General features: G+C 42.1%; 1 protein-coding gene across 4 annotated transcripts in view; it reads right to left on the bottom strand.

Moving 5' to 3' along the window:
* EIF2AK1 (eukaryotic translation initiation factor 2 alpha kinase 1) overlaps window positions 1-16513 on the bottom strand; it is a 33897-nt gene extending 17384 nt beyond the window's left edge. For 2 of the 4 annotated variants that reach the window (XM_060649539.2, XM_078439886.1), the window contains exons 1-10: window positions 16304-16513; window positions 9871-10029; window positions 6736-6869; window positions 5669-5706; window positions 4843-4942; window positions 4234-4314; window positions 3035-3134; window positions 2184-2241; window positions 1585-1906; window positions 266-377 (exon numbers count right to left, since the gene is read on the bottom strand). In XM_060649539.2, the coding sequence (XP_060505522.1) occupies window positions 266-377; window positions 1585-1906; window positions 2184-2241; window positions 3035-3134; window positions 4234-4314; window positions 4843-4942; window positions 5669-5706; window positions 6736-6869; window positions 9871-10029; window positions 16304-16421 (1222 nt within the window). In that variant the 5' untranslated portion in view covers window positions 16422-16513. Of the gene's footprint in view, window positions 1-265; window positions 378-1584; window positions 1907-2183; window positions 2242-3034; window positions 3135-4233; window positions 4315-4842; window positions 4943-5668; window positions 5707-6735; window positions 6870-9870; window positions 10030-16303 lie in introns of those variants that run through there. The other 2 variants (XM_060649537.2, XM_078439885.1) reach the window with 2 other exon arrangements.
* Between the last annotated feature and the right edge of the window lie 3005 nt (window positions 16514-19518).

Here is a 19518-nt window from a genome sequence, read left to right as displayed (position 1 = left end):
ATTTCCTTGCAAAGATTCTAAAAGACCTTTTCTGCCCAAAAGCATTAACCTGAATTCTAGCGTATTACTGCTTAGGTATCAAGAAACCACATCTCTCTTTTTATAGACCTCCATTCTTAAAAAATGTTGAAATAAGCACCATTGTTTCTTTATGTTAAAAAGGTGATGTTTTTCCCCTAAAGCACACGGAGGTAGCTCCTACAGCGGAAGACCGCCCGTGTCTTGATTTCCCAGCCCAATGTTTCCAGATACATACGGTACTCACATGCAGATTCGTCCACGTACTCCTGGCCCCGCTGGTTTCTCTCGACTATCCAGTCCCACAGCGAGAGCTGGCACAGCTGCATCTGGATGTGCAGCATCAGGTGGTACTGCACCTGGGGGGCGACACAGCTGGCTCCCACCTGTGCACGATTTGCTCCTATCACTCAGTCAACAGATACTCACCTGCCTACTCTAGGTCAAGCACGGGGCTAAGTGCTCAGGAAAGAGACGACAAGCACGTGTCTACCCAAGAAGCCCCAGGGTCTAGTGAAGGAGACAGAGAAATAAAGGAATACCGAAAACGGTGTGTCATAACCCAAGGGGGCAGGAGTAGGCCCGGTAGGAGAACGGGAGCAGCTCCTGAATGGGACACGGAGGCACGGGGGCTGAGGCTATGTGGTCTGCTCACAACACAGTTTCCAAAGCTAAGACACCATGTCAAAGAATGGCTGTGTGGTATTCAACTCTCTGTATACCTCAAGGTATACGCACTGTGGTGGCTTCACCGGGTCCATAAATAACTTGTTCAAGGAAAAGGTAAGCAAAAATTAAGCTTGCTAGAGCCCATTTAGGTGCCGAGGAAAATCCCCCAAATGTAATACAGGGAAACGAAATGGTTTTGATGAACAGTCCCTCACACGCAACTCCTTTGGATTCGGAGGACTCCGCTCAAAGTTTTGTGTTTCGTGAAAAGCACATGCACAGAGCCACATGGTCCTGGACAACGAGAATTAATTCTGCGTGCATGCATACATACAGCTGGCATACAGCTCTGTAATCCCAGCATGCGGGACTGTATGTAGATTCTGTTAATGTTTAAGGTTTTTTTTTTTAAACACGAATTCTCAACACCAGTGAGAGTATGCAGGAGTCTCACCAACATATAAGTGTGACCCTAATGAGTGTCCTGAAAACGGACGTGGGGATCTCTCCTCTCCTCTCTCCTAAAGTCACGTTGCAAAATACAGAAAACCTTTATGCATAAACATATGTGTGCAGCATGATGCTAACACACAACACAAAAAGTGTGAATGATGCTTCCAATTCCAGGGGGCACAAATGAGAAGATCTAGAGAAGGCCTGAAAAGGAGTGGTAGGAGCTAACTAAGCAAAGGAGGGAAGACCCAACACAAGGGCCACAGGCGGGGGGACGTGGAGGGGAGAGGCTGACCAAAGCAGATGAAGGGCGAGAGGGGAGACGGGGGAGGGCAAGGTGAGCAGTCAGCGGGGGCAGGGAGAGGCCACAGCTAGTCACAGTCCTTGACATAATTGCTATGGGTGAGCATCAAATCTTCAGTAGGTTCTGGGAAAGTTACCTACCTCCGTCTGCCCCAACAAACTTAAGTTTTCCGAAGATTCCTCAGTGGATGTGAAATTCTCTTCTAAGTCGGAATGATGCCTAAGTGGCAGCTGATGTTCGACGATCGATCTGGAAGGCAAATCGGCCAAACCATTTCCCTGGACTAAACTGGATGATTCAAATTCACTGGCGTCTCTTGTAACTGCATTGGTGGTGTAATTCACCAATCTGTTATTCTGATTTTCAATGCCAGATTCTTCTAAGGACTTTTCTTTCTCTGAGGTGAGCTCGGCGAAGATAATGGATGAGCTGTTACTTTCATCGGTTTTAACATATTGATTTCTGGAAGGAAAAAAGAACAGTAAAGCTAAAAACCAACTTAAAAAAAAGATAAAGAGTAACTCAGCTCTCCCCTTGAGCCCTCAGAATCTTGACTGGTAAACTCCTGAAGCAAATTGCATCAAATCTCTCTAGGAGCAACATTTACTGAAAACACTGACAAGAAATGGCTGAGAGGAGGAAACAATTTAACATTTTGTAATGAAAATGAGGAAAAAGACAAAGACAACCCAGGGCAGGTTATACCTTAACCTGTCAAACTAAACACCAGTGCACACACCTGTCATTGTCCACGTCGGAGATCACTTCCAGAGATGGCAACTGAATAGAAATTCTATCTGTCAGACAGAAACAAAAACATATCTTCAAGCAGCCTAGCTTTCTAAGTCATAGTCAAAGGCAGAGCTAAAATAACACCAAATGAGGGGCACCTGGGTGGTTCGGTCAATTGAGTGTCTGACTTCGGCTCAGATCATGATCTCGCAGCTCGTGAGTTCAAGCCCCATGTAGGGCTCCGTGTTGACAGCTCAGATCCTGGAGCCTGCTTGAGATACTGTGTCTCCCTCTCTCTCTGCCCCCCCCCCCCCCCCCGCGCGCACGCTCTCTCCCTCAAAAACAAATAAACATTAAAAAAAAAGTTTTTAATAAATAAAATAACAGCAAATGGGACCACAAGTCTAAAAATGTCAATACCTTCTGGCAAAATATAACAAGCTTATTCAAATGCCTGGCTCATTTTAGGAACTGTAGAAACAGAGCTATTCAACTATGCCCAAAAGGGGCAGCAGGGAGCAAACTTCCTGCAGAAGACCCGAGAGTTACTGCTGTAGGTTCTGTGGGTCTTCCAGGACTCGGCCCCAACTACTGGGCTCTGCTGTTGTGGTGCAAAAGGAGCCACAGACAATACACAAATGAATGAGCCGGTGACCTAGCAAACTTTTGCTCATTGATGTGAAATCTGAATTTCAGGTAACTTTCACAAAATAGTCTTCTTTTGATCGCTTTTAAACTATTTAAAAATGTAAGAAAACACCCTCCGCTCAGGGGATGCACAAAAATGGGGGTGGGCCAGGTCTGGCCCACGGGCCGAAGTTTGCCAACCCTTCAGCTACATCGTGTGTGCCTGCTTACCTTGTGTTTGGGCCACGTGAACTTGTTCTATCCAAGCAGTGTGGTAGCCCACTATACTAGGATGCTGAAGGCCGGCCAGGACCTTCACTTCCCGCAGTACCTACAGAGGAAACACACTTAGATCTGGCTTTCACGGACAGCTGACTAACTGTCCCTCGTACCAAAATACCACTTGTTTCAGAGCAAAACAACCGAAATCCATCTGAACAGGAAATCTAAACTACGTTAAAATAATCGTAATATTATTGAGACAAATGGAATTGTTACAGCGACAAAATAACGTACACGTACCGAGTGCTTCATACTTTACAGAGCCCATTTATATTCATTCTCTCATTTTACTACTACCAGTAAGTCCAGTGCTTGCTTCGGCAGCACATATACTATGAGTAAATCCAGTCCCTGAAGGTAAATAAAACCACGGCAGTCACTACGTCAAGGACAGGAGACAGAAGTGGCTTAGAGGACTATGTCATTTGCCCAGGACCATACAACATGTCAGGGGGAAGACCAGAACCTGAACTGAACTCCTATTTTCATAACAAGCTATACTGTATATGAATGATTTACTTTAAAAATTAATTTCCCCAGCAACGCTCCTGAAATGTGGTCAATCAGGAGCGTCTATAAAAAATTATGTCAGGGACGCCTGGGTGGCTCAGCCGGTTGAGAGTCTGACTCTTAGTTTGGGCTCAGGTCATGGTCTCACAGTTGGTAAGATCGAGCCCTGCACTGGGCTCTGCATTGACAGTGCAGAGCCTGCTTAGGATTCTCTCTCTCTCTCCCCACTCTCTCTGCCCCTCCCTCACTCGCACTTTCTCTCTCTCTCTCTCTCTCTCAAAATAAACTTAAAAGAAAATTAAGTCAAATAAAAATTTAGTTTTGATGTTTGTTTTACTGTAACTCACTCAGTAAATTCGGCAACCCACAACACCTAGTATTAATTTTAAAAAATTTTTTGAATAAAAAATATGTAAGTATCAGAGCCTAATGAGCACCAGGTGATGTATGGGACTGTGGAACCACTATATTGTACTAATGTAACACTGTATGTTAACTGGAATTTAAATAACTTAAACCCCTCCCCCCCAAAAGCCCCCATATCATCTAGTATTTGCCAAATACACACACACACATAACTCTTTCAAAAGGACTTAAACACTCAACTATTCAAAATAAATACACTTAAAAAACCATACCTTCATACAATCTGTTTTAGTTGCACCATTAATCAGGATTTTTTTAATTGCATAATACTGACCATCTAATTTATTCCTGACCTAAAAAGTAGAGGGAAAGAGAAAGTACATTGTGCCATTAAATTCCAACTGAACAGAGAAATTTATTTTAACGTGAGCTCAGGATCCAAACTAGCTAAAGAGATAAAATTAAGCGAAAGACAAGCCTCCTCTTTAATAGTAAAGAGTTCAGGGAAGTCGGCCATAGCCAGCCAGACTAGAAGCTTCCAAACTATAGTGAGACTCCACCTCCTAGAGACTCTAGGTCTGAAAAATGGGAATGTTAGCAAAAAAAACTATGTAAGGCCCAAAATACAATACCACAACTTTCTTCACTGATACGTTTTCAAGAAAATTAATATAGTTTCTGGAATCTGCCTAAACCACCAGTATGGTTAGGAAAAGGTTAAAGCCTGCTGACTTCCCCATAAATAACAGATCTCAACGAAGAGTAAGCCTACATGACTTCCAGGAATTTCCTTTGAGCGCTTTAAATAATAATCACGAGAACAACTTCTCAAAATGCACTTATTCAGAGTAGGAGGTCAAAACAAGGATGTGGGAAACAACCTTGTACACTCTTCCGTATCCACCTTTTCCTAAGACAGCAAGCTCTTCAAATTCATTTAGGTAACGTGAAGTCTGTGCTTCGAAGGCTACTTCCCTTGATCTAAAAGCAAAATACAAACAACCGATCAATATCAAAACACGAGAGATTCAACCATCTAGGATATTTCACGTTCATTGTATTATTAACCTACCAAACCTTACTTATCACTAAATTATGATGATTTGAAAAGATGAGCCAAAATGACACTTTTCATTCTCTAGGAAGGAAATATTTGCTAAGCAAATCAACATGTAATACAGACAGCGAGTGGGGAAAAAATAAAGACAGGAAAGGGATCATTAATCAAGTAATCAAGTATGTTACCAGTAATTAGCATTCCAATTAGAAATTATCAATGTTTTAAAGCAGGAATCCTAAGGATAACTAACAAGCAGCAGTTGATTAGCTGAGCTCAGTAACAAACCTATTTAAATTTCTTAATGAGACCAATTACAGATTTTAAACTAGCATTTCCTACATACAACCAAAATTCAATGTTGTTCTGCTGACAGAGACCGGGTGTCAGTGCCCTCAATAAAGGTGGGGCTTATGGAATCCACACAGAAAAAGGAGTGGAGGGGGGACAAAAGAGGGAGTGGGAATGAGAAGTAATACAAATCTTGGAGCAGTAACTATTTTCTCAGAACAAAGATTTTAATTTTCATAAATTACCCGAACTACATTATTTTTAATCCCCAAACTAATTTCTGATTAATTCAGGATAAGGTCTTAATTTATTTTGGAGAGCTTACTCTTTGCACAATCACAGAAGTATTTAACACATACCTGATCTTCTGGATATGAGAATTATCCTCACGAGGATCCTAAAATTAGACAATTGCTTTTAAAAGCATTTTGAAAAGTTCATGGAATGAGGAATCTCACAAAATTCATGTTTGAAAACACTTCTCTCTTAACCAAAAGATCACTACTTAAAAAGCTATATTCTTGCCATCCACTGCCAAAGTTGAGAACTGACCAAGGAGTTCTATCAGCAAATAACTCTAGCTTTGCCTTCAAAATACATGCAGAAACAGACCACTTCTCACATCTCCACTGCTACCACCCATTCCAAGCCACCATCCCTTCCTGTCCCTGTATGACCACCTGTCTCCCTGCTTCTACCCTTGCCTCCCTCCATTTATTCTCAACACGGCAGCTGGGGGCAGGGGGGCGTCCATTAAAACGAAAGTCAGATCATGTCACTCCTTGGCTCAAAATCCTGTAATGCTTCCCATTTTACTCGGAGTAAAAACCAAAGATGTTAAAACGGTCTCAAGATCCTACCCCATCTGTCCATCTTGCTGCCCTCCTTCCCTACCTCTTCCATACTCTCCCCTTGCCTATACTCCAGCCACATGGCTGCCAGTGAGCCAAGCACACTGCCACCTCGGGAATCACTGTTTCTCTGCCTGGACACTCTTCCCCCAGACAGGTGCACGGCTCATACTCAACTTGGGCTCCTCACCTAAGTAACTGGCCACTCTGTATATAACTCACATTTTCTAAGCCCTTTCACTGCTTTGTTTCTCCTTAACACTTACCACCATGTAACACCCTATTTATTTTTATACATTTTTATGTTGCTGTTGCTGACTGCCCCTCATCAGAACATAATCTCAAAAGAAAAAAAAGAACATAAGCTCCATGAGGGCAGGTGCTTTTGTCTATTTGGTTTGCTGCCTGAATCCCAGCCTAACACATAGTAGTCACTCAATAAATATTTGTTGGATAAATTAAGGTTAACGTTTTCATAAACCCGTATTATAATCAGGACTTCATAATGCTTTACAATACAGTTCTCTTGAAATTAAAATGTTTTTGTCATATATGAAGTGTATTTCAGCGCTTACCTGACGAACTCTCTCTTTGGCGGACCTCATCAAATGGGTAATAGCTCTGTTGTGATGTAGTCTCAGTGAGCTAAACTCATCACTACAGGTAAAAGAAGACAGCAGTCCCATTTTGATAAAGGTCTGACAAAGCACTACAAAGAACATGGAAAACTATTATTAGAAAGGCCATCAATAAGATGACAATTTTAAGGAGACTAAAGAGTAATAATAGCCTCTATTAAAAAAAAAAAAAAAACTCTGTAAGAAAAAAGTTATCTTTATACACATTACAATTTGGATATTGAGCCTCTAACATCACTCATCAATCAGGAACACACTTGCTTATTAGATACTGAGCACCTGCTTGTTTACCGTGCCTGGATGGTTGGTAAAGTACTAAGCTGTTTTTAAAAAGGCAAGAAAAAAACGTAAATTTACTAGCCTTCTGACATTCAAACACATCACATCTCCTTTTGCTGACAGGCAATGAGGTCCGAACAGAGGCAAAGTGAAAACGTTATTAGAACAAAAGTTGTTCTCAATTATGGACCCTCTCTAACCCACAAAGAGCACATGTGCATCAAGACCAAATACCAGGGGGAAAGTCAAGTCTGAAGTCACAATACCAGGCTCCTCAGAAAAAGAAGTTTCTACAGAAGTGCTTGGCTTTTATTTTTTCATAAACACACACACACACACACACACACACACACACACCCCATAGAGAATATTCTTTCTATATGGGTAATTTCATTAGATTATTAACTAATGGAATAACATCAAAAACATTTTAAATATATTTTATTTAAAAGTTCAGTCACCTGGGGAAGTGAGGGTGCCTGGACGGCTCAGTCGGTTAAGCATCCGACTTCGGCTCAGGTCATGATCTCACGGTTTGTGAGTTCAAGCCCCACATCAGGCTCTGTGCTGACGGCTCGGAGCCTGGAGCCTGCTTCGGATCCTGTGTCTCCCTCTCTCTCTCTACCCCTCCCCCACTCATGCTCTGTCTCTCTCTGTCTCAAAAATAAACATTAAAAAAAATTATAAATAAATAATAATAAAAATAAAAGTTCAGTCACCTAAAAAGGAATTCAAAAATATCTTAAAATCAGCAAAATTCAGATTTGCTTTAATTAGGAACGATATTACTACTTAAAGGTGGTTATAACCTGCTTTTCTATTCAATGAGCTCAAGACAATAATCCCCAGCTACCAATGTTCCGGAGCCTACAGAACACGTGCTTTTGTACAACCCACCTCCCCACCACTCATTCAAAAAAATAAGTGTACACTCGTACATTTTTCATGTCCCGCCGAGCTCATCAAAATAATAATCTGCCTTTAACTAAGAACATTCCGTTCTAAGACGGCATAAAGGTATCTGTAAGTCTGAGGATTCCTAACACTAAACAAGACTTAGACTTTTTCGGTAGAAAAGATCCTCAGAATCTGTGGCTGGTTGGAGCTATTAAAGAGGCCACAATGGGGGCGCCTGGGTGGCGCAGTCGGTTAAGCGTCCGACTTCAGCCAGGTCACGATCTCGCGGTCTGTGAGTTCGAGCCCCGCGTCGGGCTCTGGGCTGATGGCTCGGAGCCTGGAGCCTGTTTCCGATTCTGTGTCTCCCTCTCTCTCTGCTCCTCCCCCGTTCATGCTCTGTCTCTCTCTGTCCCAAAAATAAATTAAAAACGTTGAAAAAAAAAAATTTTTTTTAAAAAAAAAAGAGGCCACAATGCTCTCAATGAGCTGGACCAGAAACATCATAACCCGTAATTCTGCTCACTTCTGGGCTCAAGTTTCTTTTTTTATTTTTATTTTTTTTTGGGGGGGGGGGGCCTCAAGTTTCTCATACACATAACCTATGGCAGCAATAAAAATAAACATTCCAACCACTGTGGTATAATAAGAAACATGCTTGGTCTTATCTCCTAAAATTCACACAGCTCCTAAAATTCTTGCGATTTCCCAAGTGCTGAGGGGGCGAGAAGCATCTTTTGTTCTAATATTTGGTCTTCGACCTCAGTTCCTGACACAAGAGCTTCTAACACCCTTGGAATCTCCAGAGGGATGTGTGTCTTTGTTACGCTGATGAGACGACTGAGGGTCCCCCAGACAGCCTCAAATGAGGAATGGTCACCACAAAGACCAAGCCCTGATTAGAAGCTTGGAACTTTCAGCTCCACCCCTCCATTCTCCAGGGAGAGAAGAGCAGGAGATTGAGTTCACTGATCATGCCACCATGATGAAGCCTCCATAAAAATCCCTCAGGTACAGGATCCAGGGAGCTTCCGGCTGAACACATCCACCTACCAGCAGAGTGAGGCACCCCATCTCCATGGAGAAAGAAGCTCCCATACGCTGGATCCTACTGGTCCTCATCCCATGTGCCTCTTCAGCTGGCTGTTCACCTGTATTGTTCTCGTACCCTCTACTGTATAATAAACCAGTAAGCAGAAGTGTCTCCCCGACTACTGTGAGCCATTATAGCAAATTATCAAACCTGAGAGGTCGACCCTTTACAGTGAACAATTTATGGCCAAGTTGGACACAAGTACGGGTAACCTGAGGACACTGGGGACCCACTACTTGCCAACTGGCATCCAAAATGAAGGCAGTCTGGGACTGAGCCCTTAACCTGTGGGAACTGACAGTAACTCCAAGTAGTATCAGAACTGAATTGAATTGTAGGACACCCAGCTGGTTTCAGAGAACTGGTCAGCACGGGAAAATACCCACACACTGGGTGTCAGAAGTATCCAGCTCGTAGAGGAAAAGTTTCCTGTTCAACAACACGGCATGCAGCTCTTCCAGGGCTCTGGTTAAGAACTACTCCAGAATGAGTAGCTGTGATTTTCGTTTACCTGCTCAGCAACTATACCATGACAGATCTTCAAAAATTATATGAAGGAACATGTTACAGAAACAAAAAAACTATCTTTCATTTGTTTAAATACACACGATCATATGGTTATTAATCTTTTGGGCTCCTCAATGACAATATTCATTAGCAATTACCCAAAGAAGAATATAAAATACATTCAAGAAATAGAAACTATTAATACCTATTTCAAATGTTTATATACCAGCTGCTTCTCAGACCCACAACATCAAACAACACAGTATTTCTGCAAGGCTTATTTAGCAAGATTTACTAACATTTAAACACCTGTCTTGAACGAAGAGGGTTTGGTTCATGCACATGGCTCAAGTGTTCCAGCAAAGAAACAAGCAACAGTTGGTTTGCAACCGCAAAAGGGAAAGTCGGCTGTTGTAGGGGTCCTTTTAACACTTGGAGTTCTGCTGGGACATCAGATTCTAAAAGTTAAAAGAGGAAAAAAATGTTAACAGTACACATATCTCATAATGACAAAACAGCAGAATCTAATTAATGCAACACAAACTATTTACATTTAAGGAAATAAAACACAAAACAGTAGTTATGCCCAGTGGGGTTAATCAAGACAGACTTACTGGAACTGAGTTTTGAGTTGAATTCTAGAAGTTGGAAGACTAGCAGAAGGATGCCATTGGGGGGATGGAGAGGGTGGGGTGGGGAGTTTGGTAGTAATGAGATGTGCAAAGGCAGAAATAGGTAGGTGAATAACTCAACACTCAAGCAAACGAGAGGGAACGAGATGGCTTCTTTCCTTCGAGAGGACAGCCGAGGCCTAGGCATAAAGAAGGGAGTTTGGCAGCAGAAAGAGGGCAAGGGAGAAAGGACGGAAACCACCTGGGGCATGCACTACGTGTACACCAGGTGCTTCATGTGCACAAGCTCATTCAATCCTCACAAAACAGTGGGAGGGAAGTGTCACCGTTCTCACTTTACGGATCTCAGAGGTTAAGGAACTTATAAGCAGACAGGTCAGAATAACTCCCAAGCCCATCCTCTTTCCCTTTTCTTTTTTTTTAAAGTTCATTTATTTTGAGAGAGAGCGAGTGAGAAGGTGAGGGGCAGAGAGAGAGAGAGAGAGAGAGAGAGAGAGAGAGAGAGAAAATCCCAAGCAGGCTCCATGGACTCAGCGCAGAGCCCAACACGGAGCTCGAATTCACCAACTGTGAGATCATGACCTTGAGCTGAAACCAAGAGTCAGACGCTCAACCGACTGGGCCACCCAGGGGCCCTAAGCCCATCCTCTTTCCACTACACAAGACCAAGCAGATGAACGAGTTGGCACTTGAAGTTGAAGGTTGTAAGTTCTCACTTACTCTTTACTAATATGTTACTGAACAGGCCAAAAGCAGTCAGAAGGAAAAATGTTTGAGGAAACTGCTCTGGAAACACGTAATACATAGACGGGAAGGGGCGTGCAAGAGTCAAGAGCCCAGTAAAGGAGTAAATGAAAGAAAAAACATGGAGGAAAGAACAGGTCCCAGAGATGTCAAGAAAGAAATGGATTGGCCAACTATACAACACCAGGAAAAGGAGGATGGAGGCGTTAATGGGAGTGAAAACTGTAAGAGGGGCCGTTAGAGAAAAGATGAGACCTCTCAAACCCTCAAGAGCTGTGGACCCATTCAATTGGAAATGCCCTGCAGAAGCAGAGACCATACATCCTACACCTGCTAAAAATCCTCCCCATTTCAAATATTCTATTCCACCCTCCTCTATAATCTATAAAGGTCCTCGAGAAGTCAGTTTTCAAGTCCAGACTTCATCACCAATCTCCTCTCTGACTTGTAAGGAGACCAAAAGAACACCTGCGGCATACACAGATGTGCTATTCGTTTTAAAAGAAAACTTAACCAAGTATGGGGGCAGGGAAAGAATGAAAAATGTGCCCATGTAAAAACTTCTCTATGTAAAGACATCTTAAAGTTAAAACTTGAATCACACGTTCAGATACAATACACAGATCTGTACTATAGATGACAAGAAAAAGATAATAAATTTATATAAAGCTCTTATAAGCTAGTAAGAAAATGAAGCACAGATAAAATTCAAATAGGTTTAACCTAACTAGTAACTAATGAGATACATATTAAAATAACTATGGTACCAGAATTTGCCATCAGATTGGTAACTATTTTTAAAGTCTGAAGGGGCTCCTGGGCGGCTCAGTAGGTTAAGTGTCCGACTTCAGCTCAAGTCATGATCTCGCAGTTTGTGAGTTCGAGCCCTGCATCAGGCTCTGTGCTGACAGCTCAGACCCGGAAGCCTGCTTCAGAATCTGTGTCTCACTCTCTCTTTGTCCCTCCCCCACTTGTGCTCACTCTCTCTCTCAAAAATAAACAAACATTAAAAAAATTTTAAAGCATGGTATCGTTATGGATACAGAAAAGCAAACACTTTCAACACAAGGGGGTAAAAGTGCTTGCAACTTCTAGCAATAAATACAGAATTCAAAATGTGCAAACATTTGGCCTCACGCTAGATTTTGGAAATATCTACCAAGAAAATAAGTAAACAAGGCACAACAAATATATAAGATGTTTAGCATACCACTGTTTAGAATACTGAAAACCTGCTAGGTAAGTTTATATATATATATACATATATATATATATATATATATATATATATATATAACAATATTATGCAGCTGTTGGAAACGATGGTGTATAAAAAGATAATCATGATTAGTCCATTATCCAGTCAAAGGAGCAAGCTATAAAACAGTAATACTAATGAAGGTGAGACAAGATAGTTCCATAGGAACCAACACAACCTCTCTGGTCAACATTTTATCAAAATGTATCAAAACTTTTTTTTTTTTTTTTAACCTATTTCTTTAACCCAACAAATCCTACTTCTGTACATGTAGTCTAAGGAAATAATCAGGTATCAATAAAGACTTCTGTGGGCGCCTGGGTGGCTCAGTCGGTTAAGCGTCCGACTCTTGATTTCGGCTCAGGTCATGATGTCACAGTTGGTGAGATAGCACCCAGAGTCGGGCTCCATGCTGACAGCAAGGAGCCTGGTTGGGATTCTCTCCCTCCCACTCTCTGCCCTTTCCCTGCTCTAAGAAATAAGCATTAAAAAAAAAAAAAAAAAAAAAGATAAAAAAGATAAAAAGCAGAATGTAAAAGGTTTACCATACTATGATCATAATTTAAAAATGCATTTATTTCAGGGTGCCTGGGTGGCTCAGTCGGTTGAGCGACCGACTTCGGCTCAGGTCATGATCTCACAGTTTGTGAGTTCGAGCCTCACATTGGGGTCTGTGCTGACAGCTCAGAGCCTGGAGCCTGCTTTGGATTCTGTATCCCTCTCTCTCTGCCCCTCCCCACTCATGCTCTGTCTCTGTCTCAGAAATAAACATTAAAAATTAAAAAAAATAAAAATGCATTTATTTCATAGCTATGTAAATATATATATATATACAACAGAAAGAACAGACAAAATCTCTGCCCCTTCTGTTTTCAACCATACATCAATAGAATTTGTACAAGAAATGAAATTACAGTGAACACGCTGTTTTACAGTCTGCCTGTTTGATCCTTAGTATCTAGGATTTTACTATCTAGGAATCCACCTGGCTTACAGCAGCCCTCATTAATATTTGCAAACAAACACACTAAATTGTTAGCAGTGAGTTCTCTGGGATGAGAGTACAGATGACTTTCTCCTTTTTCCTTGATTTCCTTAAATTTTTCTGAATTATTTCTCTAAATGTTTATCTACTTGGACAAACTCAGAAATCTTTAACACATTCATGAGATCTTTGACAATACTTTTTGAGAGAGAGAGACAGCGCATGCACACAAGAGAGGGGCAGAGGGAGAAAAATCTTAGGTAGGCTCTGTGCCCAGCGCAGAGCCTGACACAGGGCTCAATCCCACGAATCTTGAGATCATGACCTGAGCCGAAATCAGGAGTCGGACAATAAACCAACTGAGCCACCCAGGTGCCGACCAACAATAGTTTTAAATGTAAGTCATTGAATAAATTGTCTCTAGCTTTGCCAAAATGTAAACAGTAATCTCTGGGTGATCAGATTGTGGTTTTTAAATTTTCTTCTTTAGGTTTTTCTATAATTTTAAAACACACTGTAATGTGAAAAAAAAATTTTTTTTTAATATACCAAATTGTCAACAATGGTGAAATGATGGTTAGGAGAATTTTCTGCTTCTCTATACTCATACTTTCATATTTTCTACAATAATTAAATTCTACTTTTTTTTTTTAACATTTATTCTTTTTTTTTTTTTTTTTCATTTTTTTTTTACTTATTTTTGAGACAGGGAGAGACAGAGCATGAACAGGGGAGGGTCAGAGAGAGGGAGACACAGAATCTGAAACAGGCTCCAGGCTCCGAGCCGGCAGCACAGAGCCCGACGCGGGGCTCGAACTCACGGACCGTGAGATCATGACCTGAGCCAAAGTCGGCCGCTTAACCGACTGAGCCACCCAGGCGCCCCTAACATTTATTCATTTTTGAGAGTGAGAGAGAGAGAGAGAGAGAGAGAGAGAGAGAGAGAGAGAGAGAACGTGAGCGGGGGAGGGGCAGAGAGGGAGGTAGACACAGAATCCAAAGCAGGATCCAGGCTCTGAGCTGTCAGCACAGAGCCCTACGCGGAGCTCAAACTCATGAACCATGAGATCACGACCTGAGCCGAAGTCAGACGCTCAACCAACTGAGCCACCCAGGTGCCCCAAGTTCTACTTTTTAATAAGAAAAAAGCAAAACAAAAAAAATGACTGATCAGTGGAGTCAAATGAACTAACTAAATCAAGAAAATAGCAACTATAAAAAAGACCGGTGGACAAATACTCAGACACAGGAAGGAGTAAAACTGAAAGGCAATGAAGGCTGACACTGAATGCTTCCCGCTTCAATCCTGGTTAAGTAGAAGAGGAAGATCTAAGTGGGAAATAGGAAAGATGAGGTCAGGTCCTCTTATAAAAAAGAATAAGAAATAGTATGAGCTCCTAGGTGAATTAGAGTTCTAGAATTCTGCCAAGTAGGAGGTGAGTAGACAAACAGAAAAAAGGATCACCTACTTCAGGCTCCTCAGACAAGTATGATCTTAATAAATGGTCCATTATTAAATGAAGGAGGAACCTGAAGGATTAATCTGAGCCAAAAATTCTGGAAAACTTGTGTCAGATGAAAGAAGAAAACCAGTGAGTCTGACAATGGGCTTACTGTTGCTCTCCTTCTAGGGCATGCTGGGTCGGGGGGGGGGGGGGGGGGGCGGGCATGCAGTAACTGATCAAAGTTGGTCCCCACATAACAGACGGCTGAAGAACACAGGTTATAGAGTTACATCTAGGTTCTGAATTTTCTGACTCTACCATCAACTGGCAGAGTGACCACCTCACACCATATAGATGACCTTCAAGAAATTCTGCAACAGTTCTGTTTCTAAGTCTACTAAAAAATGAAATTATTTTCCATAGACCTTACTTTTCACGTAAAATGATAAATTATGTCTGGATATTCTGGGCCTCTTTGGAAGAAAAGGCAATATGTAAACACAACAGTACTGTTAGTAACCTAGTAGAAGTTTTCCAAAGCTTATCTAAGATCACTCCCTTCAAAAATAATCTCTCCTTTGCAGAAAACCTTATCACAATGTTACAGATAACACAGACTTGCATGTTTACAGCTGGGACTTTTCCTCTGACATAACGCTTCACCTAATATTGTGCTGCCTTAGTACACCAGGTTTCATGTGAAAAAATCAGTTCATTAAAAAATAGTTCTCTTAAAACTATTCTGTCAAGGACCTACTAAAATTACAACCGCAGTCTGCTTTTGTCTCCCATTAGGGTCAAGAATTATAGACAGTATTTGGGTGAAGTTCGAAGGACTTAGAAACAAATGAATCTTTTCAACTTGACTTGCACCTTCAAATCCACTGCAACATGTTAATACTTGCTTCATGCTTAAACTGAGCATGTATTCCCTGTAATCGTCCTAACTACCGTAAACTAAAAACCTCCCTGAATCAATGTATTCATTCCTGATAGCACAATTTAATTTTAAAAACTGCCAAAACAACTGGTAGTAATTAAAGACCCTAAGAACTTTCAATAAAATAGTGGACACTTTGAAGTGGTTAGAGTCAATGTTTTAAGTACCTCTCACTATAAAATAACTTGCCTGGTTTAACCCTGTATCTCCTAGTAACCAAAGGTCCTTCACCCCCCAAAAACCTTGGGGCATTGTTTTTCTTTAAACCGAATAGGGTGATTTCCATACGGCCCCACTATAAGTCTTCAGCTCCCTTATCAGTGAGAAACTACAAACTAAAACGCTTAACCCAAACCGTTAAGCGTATAAGGTCCGCAAAATCTCCGTCTAGTAGTTTACAAAGCTCACTCTCAACGTCTGACCAAACCACAGGGCTCGAGAGCTGGAAAGCAGCCTGAGCGAAGCCTTACCAAGGACTTCGAGTCCGCAAAGAGGAAACCACGGAACAGAAACGTAAACAAACCAGTGGGTCGGGGACGCTCGTTTCAATAAATGTTTACCTTACCCATGCCGCCCGCCCGCCGCCCCCCGTCGCTGGGCCGGGGTCCAGCCGAATTCGCCCCAGGGCTGCGGCGAAGCTCGGGGCTGCTCGCAGCAGCCCTGCCCGCTTGGGAATGAAGGTGGATGGGTGCAAGAAGAGGGCCGCCGCAGCATTCCGGGTCGCTCACCATCATACTTGGGGTCCGAGCCGTCGGCCGGGAACTCAATGGCAGGCGGCGCAGGAACAGCCTCCGCCCCGTCGCCCTCCGCCTCGCGCTCCCGGGCCCCGGAGCCGCCTCCCAGCATCGCCCGCAGCGCGCGGGCAGCTGCCCAACCCGCCAGCCAGCTAGCACCACACCGCCTCACTCCGCACCAGCCTCCGCCACCGGATCCGGAAGTAGCCCCTCGCAAGACGGAAGACCCGCCCCGGCCTCCCGCGCGCCGCTAGCGCGGGCGGGTCCTACCTCCGGCTCCGCCCTTCCCCTTTTCCTAGGGGAAAGGATGGGCTGGTCTGGCGCTGGCGCCCTAGTGGGCTGGTCCTCGCGCGGAGGTCCGTAGGTTGTGGGCGCTGGGTTCTCGCTACGCCGGGGGTCCTCCACCTGTGTTCCCGGCCGCCCTGGAGACCTTAGTACCCGCACACAAGTCAGGGTGTTGACATCTCACGCCAAGACTCGGATGCTAGTGTAAGAATCCTGTGCCTGCAGATTCTAATCCAAATACATACTTAATGCGGATGCAATACTATTTGTCATGTGTTTAAAAAAAAAATCAAAAGCATCTACAAGACCTATCTCAACAAGAACTGAACCTATTTTGGTCAACCGTTAGACTAACAACAAAAAAGGGAAATCCCAAACTGTATCCAACCTAGCAAAAACTTCGCTGCTTTTGAGACTGAACTTCCAACGGAAATACTTTCAAACCTGAGGCTGCCTTTTCCAAGTGATCCCATGGCCACACTGCATTGACTGTGATTTGAAGCTTTTAGCTTCAAAAATCCTCTGCCCTCTGGAGATGTCTGTGATGACTTGGTTGCCAACACAGTGCTCCTGGAAATAATTTTTGGTTTTGGCTCTCAGATCAGATTATGCAGTTGGTTAAAAAGCCTTTCAGATTTTGAGTCTCAATCCCAGTGCAATGTGTAAAAGTGGTATTGCTTAAGAATTTTACTTGAGCACAGTTTTCTTACGAAGTCATACAGGATGCATTCAACCTGATAGAATCAATTTGGATATGGTTCTCCAAATAACTCCCACCAAAGATTGGGGATGCCTCTTTCCATGCCCTGTTGATTTATCTACATGTATCCACAAATTTAAAAATACAAATACTTTAGACTCATCAATTCTGCTTTCAGAAATTTACTCTAAGGAACAGGTTAAAAATGAGCAAAATGATCCAGCTAAACTTTAATAATCACAACACTAGTTATAGACTAGAAGACAGTGTAATTGACTGAGTCACTTACAATGGCACACTTTACAACCAATCAAAAAGTCGGTATGCAGTATTGAGTTCTTGCCACTTTCCACCACCACCAGAATGGAGAAAACAGCAAACCCATTCAGGTAGGAATATAAATGAAAGCAACATTTCTAGAAGACCATGTTCAACTTAAAGTGAAAAGTTTTAAATAGGCATACTCTTAAACCTACATGCAGGAGTATATACAAAGGAAATAATCAGAGTGGTGAAAAAAGATAAATCTATAAGAGTGTTCATCAAAGTGTAGTTTTTAATAGAAAAGCACTGGAATAAATCCAAATTCCAAGAAGAAGAGCAGTTATGGTACACCCTTGCAATGAAACCTGATGCAGCCATTACAAAAATGGGGGGTTAGGCAGGAGCACATTCCTCTCTTGTCTTCCATGATACCTAGTTTTTCTAGAAAAATTCGAGTTGTTCTCTATTTTACTAGCCCTCGATCTCAGTATCAGTTTCTGGACTCTCCCCCTCCAAAAGCATAATTCTGCTCTTGTCATGTCACCCCACATTCTCTCAGGAGATAACCACATGCATTGCTATCACTTTGCATACTATCTGTGGGCTGACAACTCCCAAATGTATCTCTGCAGCACAGACTTTTTCTCTTGGATGACTCAAAAGCATCTCAAATTCTGAAAGCAAACTCTTGATATTTCTCCTAAAATTTGTTTCCCACTACCTCTCTTCATTCATTTAGGTAGCACACAATCCACCCATTTGTCCATATCTAAAACATGAGGGTCAACCTTTATTCCGTGTCCAGAGTGTATCTGGGCTGCCTGTAAATTAAAAAATAGAAACAGGATATAGCATATGAACATGCAATATTAAATATGCAACTAACTGGACAGGAACCCAAATTGCCAATAAACATAGAAAAAGACACACAACTTTCACCAGGGGCAGGTAAAGGCAAATTAAACAACGAAATATCATTTCAAGGTGTCATTTTTGCAAAATTAGTCTTTCATACCAAGTGTGGTTGGGGATGTGGAGGAAAAGGAGCTATCATACATCACTAAAGAGCTATTTAGTGATATTGAGTAAAGTCAAATGACGCATACCCAAGATCCAGTAATTTAATCTCCATTGAGGTTTTCTTTAGACACTTCCAGATGTGCCCAAGGATACGTATATATGTGTATGTCTACATGTCTTCTCATGAACATTGAAAACAACACAGCATAGGTCGCAGAGGTTTTTTGATGGTAGTAACAAAATAATAATTGCAGGGGCGCTTAGGTGGTTCAGTCGGTTAAGCATTCAACTTCGGCTCAGGTCATGATCTTACGGTTCATGAGTTCGAGCCCCGCGTAGGGCTCTGTGCTGACAGCTCAGACCCTGGAGCCTGCTTCAGATTCTGTGTCTCCCTCTCTCTCTACTCCTTGCCCACTCATCCTCTGTCTCTCTCCCTCTCAAAAATAAATGAACATTAAAATAATAATAATAATAATTGCAATGTTTACTGAGCACTGTGTCAATTCCACTCCTTCACCCTGTTCTGTGCTTTCACAAATATTAACTCACTCAATCCTCATTACAAATTTACAAGCTAAGTGCTGTAATTATCCTATTTTATAGTTGCAAACATAGACGCAAAGAGAGCTTTTCAAATAAATACCTCACCTAAGGCCACACAACCTGCTGTATATGGGACCAGGATTTTTTCCCATGTCATCTTTCATTGCTATCTATGTTTTTATGATAGCTTTATTGAGATAATTTATACACCATAAAACTCATTCTAAAATTATTTTCAAATGTACAAGTTACTGGTTTTTAGATACACAGAGTTGGGCCACCATCACCACTATCTGATATTTTTTTAATGTTTATTTATTTATTTTGAGAGAGAGAGAGAGAGAGAGAGAGCACCAGCAGGGGAGGGGCAGAGGGAGAGAGGGAGAATCCCAAGAAT

The sequence above is a fragment of the Panthera onca genome, chromosome E3 (assembly GCF_046562875.1).
Source record: "Panthera onca isolate mPanOnc1 chromosome E3, mPanOnc1 haplotype 2, whole genome shotgun sequence".
NCBI lineage: Eukaryota > Metazoa > Chordata > Mammalia > Carnivora > Felidae > Panthera > Panthera onca.
This window is presented reverse-complemented; position numbering and strand designations above follow the sequence as displayed.